The sequence below is a fragment of the Bubalus bubalis genome, chromosome 3 (genome assembly GCF_019923935.1).
Source record: "Bubalus bubalis isolate 160015118507 breed Murrah chromosome 3, NDDB_SH_1, whole genome shotgun sequence".
In the NCBI taxonomy this organism is placed as follows: domain Eukaryota; kingdom Metazoa; phylum Chordata; class Mammalia; order Artiodactyla; family Bovidae; genus Bubalus; species Bubalus bubalis.
In genome coordinates, this window is record NC_059159.1 from 101431790 (window position 1) to 101443913 (window position 12124).

Sequence of the window (12124 nt, forward strand, 5' to 3'; positions counted from 1 at the left end):
GCTTTTCCAGCCACTTTCTGGTTGTTAGTCGTCCCCCATCTCTCAGAGCAACTTAACACTTTTTACTCGCCCTCCTGCTATACAAACGAAAAGCTGTGAAATTTGTGAACCCAGTTAGGTTTTCGGGGAGGGTTCGGAAGGGAATAATGCAGTGATCTAAGTTTTTGAGGGTACAGGTCTCAAATCTGAGCACTCTGGAGGCTTTCTCTGGAACACGGCACATTCACAATTTTAGTTTTAGAAGTTCTGAGATTCCTGGAGCTTGTTCTTGGCGTGTCAGGTTTTTTTGTTTGTTTTAATTAAAAAGTTTTAATTAAAACTTTGCTCATTGATTTCTTTTAAGTATGCCAGAAAACGTGAGTTAAGTCAGAGGTTTTGTAAAAACCTAAGTGTAAAAACCAAAGCTCATAAAATCATGCTTGCAGAGTTTTCAACAACTACTGTGTTTCAAAAAAACTTTTAAGTACAAAGCACTGAAATCTTATTTTTTTTTAAAGACTTCCTGAAACACACCTCCGCCCCCTTTTTTCCTGATTTGGAATGCAGTGAAAAGACAAAAAAAAATTTTTGTTTGTTTTAGGGGTAGAGTTGGTTTAGCCTGAATTGAAGTTACTAGGCCCTATGTGCACACTGGGAGGGCTGAGTCCATTCTTCAAAAGCAAAAGTTCTTCTTTGCTTATTTAACGTCTTGACTAAATTGTCTTTGCTCATTGGTTTTTGCTGCTTAGAATCAGTAACCCAGAGTCAATAACCCTCCAGAGTATGACAAAATAAAGTTGTATGCTGTCCCATCTAGCCATCAGCAGTTAGCATTTTGAGTAAACTTCCTGGTCCTTTTATTGATTCTGTGTGGGTGCTGGGAGAAGTTGGGAGTGGTGTGGGTGGAGAAAACTGAAGGGATGAATTGATGAAAGGCAAAAAAAAATGATGGAACTCAGCAAGTGATTTTCACATGTTACCTGAAATATTAAAGGCAGCCTTTTTGTGTGAGAAGAACTTGTTTTATGTCAAAGAACTTATCTTTTGGGGAGGGAGAGTGTGGAGGGAAAGTTGCTCAAAGTGTTAGTTTTCAGCCAGCATGCCCTGTCATCATGCTTCTTTTCGTTGCTTCCAGGGATTATCTTGAACATATAACATCCATTGGCCCCAGGACTACAGGAAGTCCAGAAAATGAAATTCTGACAGTACATTACCTTTTGGAACAGATTAAACTGATTGAAGCTCAAAGCAACAGCCTTCACAAGATTTCAGTAGATGTACAACGGCCCACAGGCTCCTTTAGCATTGACTTCTTGGGAGGGTTTACAAGCTACTATGACAACATTACCAATGTTGTGGTAAAGCTGGAACCCAGAGTTGGAGCCCAGCATGCTGTCCTGGCTAACTGTCATTTTGACTCAGTGGCGAACTCACCAGGTATGTGCCTGTTTTTTTGGTCATTTTGAGGTCCTCATAGCCTCCACAGTTTGTTAACTCCAAACTGCTTGAGCAATTGTGGGACACCATTTTTTGAGACAAACCCTTTTTTCATTGTGGTGGAAGACAGGATAATTAGAATAGTATAATTTTGTTTATGAGTCTACCTTTTAGTATTCTCTCAAGTGCTTTATTTACTTAATTTTCAAACATTAGTGCCAGCTGCCCAGCTACAGGGCATCAAGTGTTTCTACCAGACTGAAATAGCCTTATCATTGTTACCAGTGTGTGTTCTTGAGTCCTGGAGTTAGGTTCTGCCCCTTCAAGTGTTTACTCAGCTAGGTGTTGTGCTAGGCTCTGGGAATGTGGGATAAAGGAACAGTCTTGGCCTTCATGGGACGTGTAATTGGAGACTCATTCTCCTAGCAATTTCTTTCGACCTGTTAAGTGAGAATTTTGATCCATTGGTGATGCCATACTCTTAGAGCACGTTAATTATTAATCCATAAATCTTGCCCTGGAAATAGTTTACCAAAATAGAGTACTTGATGTTTAGGACACGGCCTGAAACAATAAATATTTGTTGAATGAATATCTCCTAAATTCAACTTCAGTTTTTTAAAGCAAGATTCCTCAGAGAAAGGTTTTCAGTAGCTAAGGAATGTACATAGGGAAGAATAGAAAATAGCATTTTACAGTGAGATGGCATCTGGTTCAGTCCCCTCATTTGACATAGGAATACACTTAGCTGACTACCACCGATCTGAGACAGGGCCTGGACCTGGGTTTCCTGGCTAGTCGGTTCTTTTAGCTGTATTTGAAAGAAAGGAGAATAATAGGATGTAGTTAATGTTCCATTTGGCAAACTACTTAACCTCTTCTTTCCTCAGTTTCTGATCAGAAAAATAGAGAGATAATAGTACTTTCTTAATGGCATTGCTTAGAGGATTAAGTGAGGATTAAATATGAGTGAAGCAGTAGACTAGCAACTGGCATGAAAAATCCTTTTTTTTGTTATTAGTATTTATTTAATATTAAGTTCTTCCAGAATGTTTAAACTTAAATCAGGCCCAATGTAGACATGCAGAGTTATACAAAGTCTAAAATAAAATTTATCTGCTTGATAAAATTTTTTATACTAGGATATCTTTAGTTGGAAGTCTTGCCAATTGCATTTAGAATGTAACATGCTTTTTCAAAAATCAGCATGCACTCATGTTTTTTTTACAAAGTCAGAAATACCTTTTTGTGTTGGGGAAATTAGTGGTCTTTTATGTCCAATTCAAAGTAGTAATAAGCATCACCCTTTGCCTACTGTTTTGATGCTTAAAATCTAGGAAGGAACAAATTAACACCATGGTTATTTAAGAGCATTATGTAAGAAAGATGTGTCTACAAGTGTCAGAAACAGTGCTAAATGTTAGAAATCATATATGGAGTCTGGGCATAAGGATGGGATTATTTGGTTACTGGAACCCATTTTTAACTAAAATTTTATAAGGATACCCATGCCAACAATCTCAGGGAAATTTCTGTCATTAATAAATTGTTAAAGACAGTTTTAAAGACATTTATAAAATAGACTCTCACCTAAATTTTTTTAGTGGATGAACAAATTGAAGCATGAGTATTTTTTAAGAGTGCTTCTCAGCAAGAGATCTGATAGGAACTGATATCAGTTAGGAGTAGTGTTACCCACAGAAAGGCCTTAAATACCTTCTTGGGTTTGCACGGTTCCAGGCTGTTATTCTGGAGGTGGCTTCAGTTTCAATGATAATTCTAAATGGAAAGGGATGTTGATTAAGGATACAGCCCTTTTGACACTGTCCTCTAACTTTCCTTCTCTTTCTTAAAAATGTCTGACCCTTCTCTAGGTTTGTTCTCAGACACCAGAGCTATTAAAATAGATGATAAAAGTACAGTTTAACTTTTAATCCACCCTACAGAGATATATATCTTTCAACTTCCATTTGTCTTCTTTTGAATAAAGAAAAATTTTACTGCTTTTTTTTTTAAAGTAACTCACAGTCTCAAAGTTAAAGACCATTTATTTCATTTGGTTCTTGAAAGATGGCACTTTTTATTGATAGCTACATGTACTTCCTGCTCGATAGTATTGAGGTAATTATTACTTTGTTTCACTTTGATTAAATTACAGTCCAGTAATCACTACTAAGACAAGTATAGCTAACAGGTAGTTTCTTCTCAAGCAGGAATGAGGTCTTGAATTTAATAGCACCAGAACAAACACTTTAGCTGGCTGCAGAGCAGTCCATAAATGTGTAGAGAAAAGAAGGGAAGACTGACACTGAACGCCTACCACATGCATACTAGACACTCTGCGTTACTTTGTCATCCTCACAGCACATCTGTGAGTAGGTGTCATCAATTTGTCCTTCAGTCCAGGAAGGAGAAAAGGGGCAGAGCTAGAATTTACATCCAAGTCTTTCTTACTCCAAAACCTACACTAATCTCTGTAGCACCCTGCCTCCCAGCATGTAAACCCAGAAATGCTGTTGCCTGGGTTATTACTGTGCCTATTTACTTTGATTATTCTTTAAACTTTTCATTATGGAAAATTCCAAGTGTATACACAAAGAATAGTTTAATGAACCTGAGTGTACCTATCACCCAACTTCAACAGTTCAATCTTGTTTTTTCTGTACTCCCCCACCCCCGCCCCTTGACTATTTTGAAGCAGATCTCAGGTATATCAGTTCCTCTGTAGATATTTTGGGCTGTATCATTGAAAGATAAGAACTCTTTTTTTGACATGCTCATAATACCATGAATTACCTCACTGAAAAACTTAGTAGTAATTCCTTAATACAGCAAATTGGAGTAGGAAATGGCCACCGACTCCCATATTCTTGCCTGGAAAATCCCATGGATAGAGGAGCTTGGCCGGCTTACAGTCCATGGGGTCACACAGAGTCAGACATGACTGAACATGCTAACAACATCAGCTAATATCCAGTTAGTTCTTTTAATTACCTCTTACGGTACTTTTAAAAGTGTCTAAGTACAAAAGTCACCTTTATAGTCATGTTCAATTAATATCTAAAGTTTCTGAATCAAGAGGTTAAGTGATTTGATAAGGTCCTCTGTTTTATCAATTCTTAGACCTGGGATATTATTAATACTTTAGTCATTAACCCCCTTTCCTGTTTCTTATTAGGTGTCTTCTTTATATTTTTCCATCACACGATCCCCTTGGAGAAACTTTAAAATAATGCTACACGATCCAAACTGACCCCTCTAAATGTGGAATGATCTGCAGCTTTTATGATTTTGGCAGAAAAACTACCAGGAAAGGAGTGGGTGGCAGTTGGAGATGACATAGGAAACCAGAAGTGAAGATACTACAGAGGATGTGAATAAGGATAAATTAAATTGCTTTTGGTGATGAGAATGCCAGTGTTCAGTATTGCTTTAGGTCCCCTCTAGTTGATTAGTTAACAAATACTAACTGAGCAACCGCTGTGGGACCAGGCACAGTTGGAGTTACTGAGAGTAAGTCAGCGAGCAAACCAAAGATCCCTGTCCTCTGGAGGTCACTGCTGGTGGGTGCAGTTATTACCTGATGACGCCAGAGCGGTGCTACTGCAGCTGTTGTGATGCTGCCTTGGTAGGAAAACTCCTTTTCTTGCCATGATGGTTTGTGCTATAAAGGTTTTAAAATCTGAGAAGCAAATCTGTTTTTCTGATTTAAAGGTGCCAGCGATGACGCAGTTAGCTGTTCAGTGATGCTGGAAGTCCTTCGTGTCTTGTCGACATCTTCAGAAGCCTTACATCATGCAGTCATATTTCTCTTTAATGGTGCTGAGGAGAACATCTTACAAGTGAGCCTTTTACTATTTTAAAGACTAGGCTTGAGTAATAGTGACAATGAGAATAATAATAATAGCTAATCCATAGGTTTTGATGGAGTAGTATAAAATGACATGTGAAAGAAATACTGTACTAGGCAGTACTTTAAAAAAAAATCGATAGCCACTTATGTATTCATGCTTAATTTTGAAAACTCAGGACAGATCATCTTGTCAGTGTTTAATTCATTAAAGAGCTCTCTGATGGCATAATTATTTGCCTCAGGTTTTCTAGAGTTTCAGAGATGTTTTGAGGCAGGCATACGTCATGAGTGCCCTTCCATAGGAGTAGTGCCTTCTTTTGTTTTGTGCTTTCTTTTGCACAGGCTCACACTTAACTAAAGATGCTATTTGGCTTCACTTGTGGGGATGAGGCTGCCTTCTATGACGAGTGACTTTCCACTGAGCAAACTGCACACAGCCGTTAGTCAGAGGGACAGAAACAGAGGAAGTCTTTCGATCCTGCCTTTGAAGAAAATGATTGTGCTGTTTTTTTCTTTTTCTTTGCCTCATCAGCAGAGACGTTCCATCTTTTAAAAAAGCAAAATAAAGACTTCAATAATATTAGATTGTTTACCCAGTATTTGTTTTCTTCTCATTCAGGCCAGTCATGGTTTTATTACCCAGCACCCCTGGGCCAGCTTGGTCCGTGCATTTATTAACTTGGAGGCAGCAGGTGTAGGAGGGAAAGAACTTGTATTCCAAACAGGTACGTGAGGCTATGCATTGTATCTTGTAATGCAATTTGTGTTTTTATAAAAGTGGAGAATTTCTGAATGTAAATAATCTAATGAACATTCTTTTTAAAGCATGAGATAGTTTTAGCTTGTCTTTTTAAAGTTTTTAACAAAATAATATTTAATGTTGTAAAAATCCGGTAAATCATACTAGAGTTCAGAGCTCAGATTTGTTTAGTTAGGAGATACTGAAATCTGCTGTTGGTAGTTTCATGCTATTATTTTTCTGCTCTGTTAGAAGTGTATGTAATGCATTTTAGTCAGAGATGTTGCATTTGTTAGAAACTTAATAATGAACACTGTCTTTAGGCATGAGGTGGGCTAAGGGAAGTGAGTAAGGTGATATGGGAACTTTTAAAATATTTTTAGCACCTTTCACAGACATGGTATTGTTTAAGTTACAAAAATATGCTAAGTGTGTCTTCATAGCCTAAACAATACACATTTTAATATTCTCCATCCAACTTTAGATTTTTTCCACTCAAATGTATATTTTAACTTCAGTTAAACCTTTGAGAATCTCAAAGTTACGTGGTCAGAAGCAAGGTTCTCCCTTCTTTTCAACTCATAGCTTTCTGCTTACTCTTCATCTGAATAGTGAGAAGAAGCTGGTATGTAATGTCTGTGGGGGTAAGTGGATGACTCACTATTATCCATTTCCCTCTAATTCTTGGATATTGGTCAGGATAGGAGAAACACTTGATATAATAACTACCAGATCAAAAAGCAGCAGGAGAACATTCTATAAGCAGAGAGGACACTGTGTCTTTCTTTTCTCTGAAAATATCTGGACCACACATGAGCAGGAGTGTGTCTTTTTATAGTTTCTCTCCTGGAAGTATACTATAAGTACCTTCACATCCATGCTTTATTTGTTTATTTTTGGCATGGTGGGCCTTCATGGATGCATGCAGGCGAGCAGGGCCTACTTTTCACTGCTGTGCACGGGCTTCTCATTGTTTTGGTTTCTCATTGCAGAGCACGGGCCCTAGGCGAATGGGCTTCAGTAGTTGCAGCGTGCGGGCTCCGTAGTTGTAGCTCGTGGGCTTAGTTGCTCCACGGCATGTGAAGTCTTCCAACACCAAGGATCAAACCTGTATCCCTTGTATTGGCAGGTGGATTCTTATCTACTATTCCAACAGGGAAGTGCCACACGCATTCTTTTTAATTTGTTATCACAGGACCCTGCCCCTGAACTTCTGTAACCCAGAGAAGAACCAGTTTTAGGGTTTAGTCTGTGCCTTTCCTGAATTTTTTCTGTGCATATGTATTAATTCATGCATACATATTCTGTGTGTATATATTAATATATCTTTCATACATATAATCCAGAGAAGTTAAAACACATTTACCTAACTTCTGGGTATATATCCAAAAAAAAAAAAACCCCCAAACCCCATTAATTCAAGCATACATGCAGTGCGATGTTTCTAGCAGCATTATTTACAATTGCCAAGATATGGAGGCAACTTGTGTCATCAACAGATGAATAGATAAGTGTGTGTGTGTGTGTGTGTGTGTGTGTGTGTGTATGTACAGTGAAATACTATTCGGCCATACAAAAGAATGAAATTTTGCCATTTTCAGCAATGTGGATGGACTTGGAGGATATTGTGCAAAGTGAAATAAGACAAAGACAGATACTGTGTGATATCACTTATATGTGAAATCTAAAAAATACAACAAACTAGTGAATATAACAAAGCAGGAGCAGACTCACAGAACAAAACTAGCAGTTACCAGTGGTGGGGGGCGCTCTACAGAGGTGAGGGAGGATGAGGTACAAACTGTTGAGGGTAGGACAGGCTCAGGGATGCATTGAACAACATGGGGAATATTGCCCATACTTTGCAGTAACTTAGATGCAGTACCCTTTAAAAATTGTGTTCAAAAATTTAAAAAAAAGAGACACATTAACCTAGGGTTAGCGAGGGCAAGACACAAGTCATTTCATTTATTTCTTTACATTTATTGAGTACTCACTTTACTGGTTTAATTTATAGTCCATGCTCTTTCTACTAAATGCAGACAGTTAAGCTCAAGAATCCTACAGTTTACATTTTAGATATATTGGCATTATTATGTTAATAACAGTCACCACTGGATGGTGGGCATTGCTGATGGAGCTGTGGTGTGAGTGACTAGAGGGGAGGATGGGGCAGACTGTGAAAAGCCAATTTGAATTCGCCATTGCTTCATAAACTTAAAACCAGAGTTGCCATTGCAGCTTTACTTATACTCTTTATAGTTTTCTGTACTGTTTACATTTTTGCATTTCATATGGGCTTCCCTGATAGCCCAGCTGGTAAACAATCTGCTTGCTATGCAGGAAACCCTAGTTCGATTCCTGGGTCGGAAAGTTCTCCCGGAGAAGGGATAGGCTACCCACTCCAGTATTCTTGACTGGGAAATCCCATGGAGGGAGAGGCCTGGTAGGCTACAGTCCATGGGTCACAAAGAGTCGGACACAACTGAGTGACTTCACCCACTCACTCACCCACTCCAGTATTCTTGGGCTTCCCTGGTGATTCAGATGGTAAAGAATTCACCTGCAATGTGAGAGACCTGGGTTCGTTCCCTGGGTTGGGAAGATCCCCTGGAGAAGGGCATGGCAACCCACTCCAGTATTCTTGCCTGGAGAATCCCCATGGACAGAGGAGCCTAGTGGGATATAGCCCATGGGATCGGGAAGAGTTGGATACAACTGAGTGACTAAGCACAGCACATGATTAGTAATAAAACAAAAAACAGACTTGTTACTAGTTAGCAATATATACGGCTTAGCGAGTAAAGAATCTACCTACAGTGCAGGAGACACAGGAGTCGTGGGTTCAATCCCTGGGTCGGTAAGATTCCCTGGAGTAGGAAATGGTACCCAGTCCAGTATTCTTGCCTGAAAATCCAATGGACAGAGGGGCAATATATATACAGCTTAAGTGTTCTACTTACTCTAGAATACAATTCCCATATTTCAAAATTAATTTTCTTTGTGAAGGGGCATTCTACAAAAGATTTGTAAAGAATGTTTTTCCCTTTTCTTTGAGTCTTTGTATGCTGTTTTCCCTCTAGATTTTGGTAGTTTATTCTTGTGGCTAAATGCTCTGCCCCAAAGCTTTCTGGGCATTTTCGGGTGGTCTAATACCTTTCTCAGTATATCTCTCACTTCCCAATGTTCTTGCTACAAAACACTAGCTTTCTCATGGGCATTGCTTTCAGAAAGCTAGTTAGTGTTGCTTCCGTGTCTGAAGGGGCAGGAGGAGGCCTCCTGGGTCTGGAGTCCTGGGGATCACTGCCAGACCAGTCTGTCCTCAGCTTCTGCAGCAGGCGCTTTTATCCTGAACAGTAGTGTTTGTCCTGCCTGGGAATGTTTCAGTTAAAACAGTTTGTACTCTGTAGTGTCCTGTTGTCGCTTCAGAGAGACATTCATTTGGGGAGTTTTAGTGACTAGAATAATCACTACTACTTATTTTTCTTTAAAAGGGCCAGAATGCATGAAAGAATGGCATAATTTATCAGACTGATGATATATATCACGAGTCAAGGCTTAATTTAATAGATTTGAAGGTGTTATAAAATTCATTGTTTAAAATTTTAAAGTGATTAAACCAGTAATATATGTTCCTTGTAAAGAAATTATACGCTACCAACCTTGAGTAGAAGGAAGCCCATAAACAACGGGGTCAATGAAATCTTTTTTTTTTCCCTCTTGTGAAAAATATCCATGACCCTGTAATGTTACAACCCACAGCAAACTATTGCTATAGTTTAGTCTCTCTCCTTCTGGGATTTTTTTTTTTATTCATCTCTATATAAATATATAAAATATGTACTATATGTAGTCTTGAATTTGACTTGAACAAGTCTTTATTGAATTTGTTACAATATGGCTTCTGTTTTATGTTTGATTTTTTTTGTCTGTGAGGTATGTGGGATCTTAGCACCCTGAGCAGGGATCAGACCCGGACCCTCTGCATTGGAAGGTGAAGTCTTCACCGCTGGACCATCAGGGAAGTCCCCAGTAGTTCTTAGGTATATTTACAGAGTTGTGCAGTCATCACTACAATCAATTTCAGAATCTTTTCATCTCCCACCCTTTGGGGTGATAACCCCAAAGAGAAACCCCATACTCATGAGTGGTCTGGCTTCTTTCACTTGTTCTTACAGTATTCTTTGATGTTATGCATGTTGTAGTGTGTGTCAGTACTTCATCCTCTTTTAAAAATTATTATTACTGTTATTTTTTGGCCACACCACGTGGCTTGCAGGGATCTTAGTTCACCAACCAGGGATTGAACCTGCACATTTGGCAATGAAAACGTGGAGTCCTGACCTCTGGACCACAAGGGCATTCCTGAGTACTTCATTCTTTTTTATGGCTAGATTATATTCCATGTAGGAATATCCTGCATTTCATTGATCCAGTCATCAGTTGATGGACATTTGGGTTGTTTCCATGTGGCATGTGGGATCTTAGTTCCCTGACCAGGGATTGAACCTGAGTCCCCTGAATTGGAAGGTGGATTCTTAACCACTGGACCATTAGGAAAGCCCCTATGTCATCTTTTATTATAAGCTAAGAAAAGTGCACAGCTCTGAATGCTCAGCTTAATGAATTTTTATAGACTGAGTAAGTAATGTAACTAGAACCCAGATCAAGATTGAGAGTATTTTGGTTGCTTCCAGAAGCCTCTGCTGTGGTCCCTTCTCAGTCATTCCTTCCCCAGGATCACCATATTTTAACTTGTTTCTTGGTAGATTTAATCTTGTTGTGTTTGAACTTTAAATTGACTCATACATAGTGTTTCTTTTGTGTGTGGCTTTTTTTTCTCCTCAGTATTATGTTTGTAAGATTCATCTGTGTTACATTTAGTTCATTCTTTTTCATTGCCAAATAATACTCCATTGACAAGGATATCCATTGTACTAGTGATGTTAGATTGTTTCTAGGCTTTGGCTCTTATGAGTGTGGTCTTATGAACATTCTTAATGAGTGTCTTTCATATACATGTTTGTGTATGCACATTTCTTAGTGAAACTAGAGTCATAAAGTGTGTGTAGTCTCAGGTTTGGTAGATAGTTTTGGTAAATAAATGCCATGCTGAGATGCAAAAATCCTAAAAAAAAAAAAAATTAGTAAACTGAATCCAGCCATGTATCAATATGTGTATTTATATGTATATGTGTACATACAAAAAAGGTAATGTTTCCAACCAGATTGAGCTTATTTTCAGGAATATAAGATTTTTCAACTTTCAGGTATACAACATAGTGACCCAGTATTTGTGTGTGTTGCAAGATGATCATCAATAAGTCTAGTTAACATCCATTACCATACAGATGCAGGTTTTTTTTCCTTACGTTGAGAAGGTTTAAGATCTGTTTTCTTAACAACTTTGTTAAAATTAAAAAAATTAATTGGAAGATAATTGCTTGACAGTGTTGTGTTAATTTCTGCTATACAACAACATGAATCAACTGTAAGTGTACATATACCCCCTCCACGTTGAGCCTACTTCCCATACCCGTCCCACCCCTCTTGGTCGTTGCGGAGCGCTGAGCTGAGCTCCCGTGTTACACAGCAGCCTCCCGCTAGCTGTTTCACGTATGGCAGTGTATATATGTCAGTGCCGCTCTCTCTTTATCCTACTCTCTCCTTCCCCTGCTGAGTCCACAAGTCTCTTAGCAGCTTTCAAGTATGCAATACAGTATTATTAACTTTAGTCCCCATGCCATACACACATTATGTCTCCGTAACTTACTTATTTTATGACTGGAAGTTTGTGCCTTTTGGCTACCTTCACCCATTTCCCCCACTCCCCTCCCCCCATATTTGGCAACCACAGTCTGTTCTCTGTATCTGTGAAGTCCTTTTCTCAGGGGAGGGGTCAGGATTCCATGTGAGATCAAATGGTGTTTATCTTTCTCTTTCTGACTTAACTTCATTTAGGATGGGCTGAATGATATTCCAGTGTGTGTGTGGAAGAAAAAAATTTGCAACTGTATGATAATGGGGGTGTGTGTGTGTATACACACACACACACATTTTCCTTATCCATGCATCTGTTGATGGATGCAGGTTGTTTCCATGTCTTGGCTATTGTA

The 12124-nt window shown here is 38.7% G+C and overlaps 1 protein-coding gene across 3 annotated transcripts in view; it reads left to right on the forward strand.

Annotated features, from left to right (window-relative positions):
• ERMP1 (endoplasmic reticulum metallopeptidase 1) overlaps nt 1-12124 on the forward strand; it is a 121868-nt gene that overhangs the window by 67085 nt on the left and 42659 nt on the right. For all 3 annotated transcript variants that reach the window (XM_045165041.1, XM_045165040.1, XM_045165039.1), the window contains exons 2-4: nt 1115-1416; nt 5131-5258; nt 5889-5994. In XM_045165041.1, coding sequence (XP_045020976.1) covers nt 1115-1416; nt 5131-5258; nt 5889-5994 — 536 coding nt within the window. The remainder of the gene's footprint in view (nt 1-1114; nt 1417-5130; nt 5259-5888; nt 5995-12124) is intronic.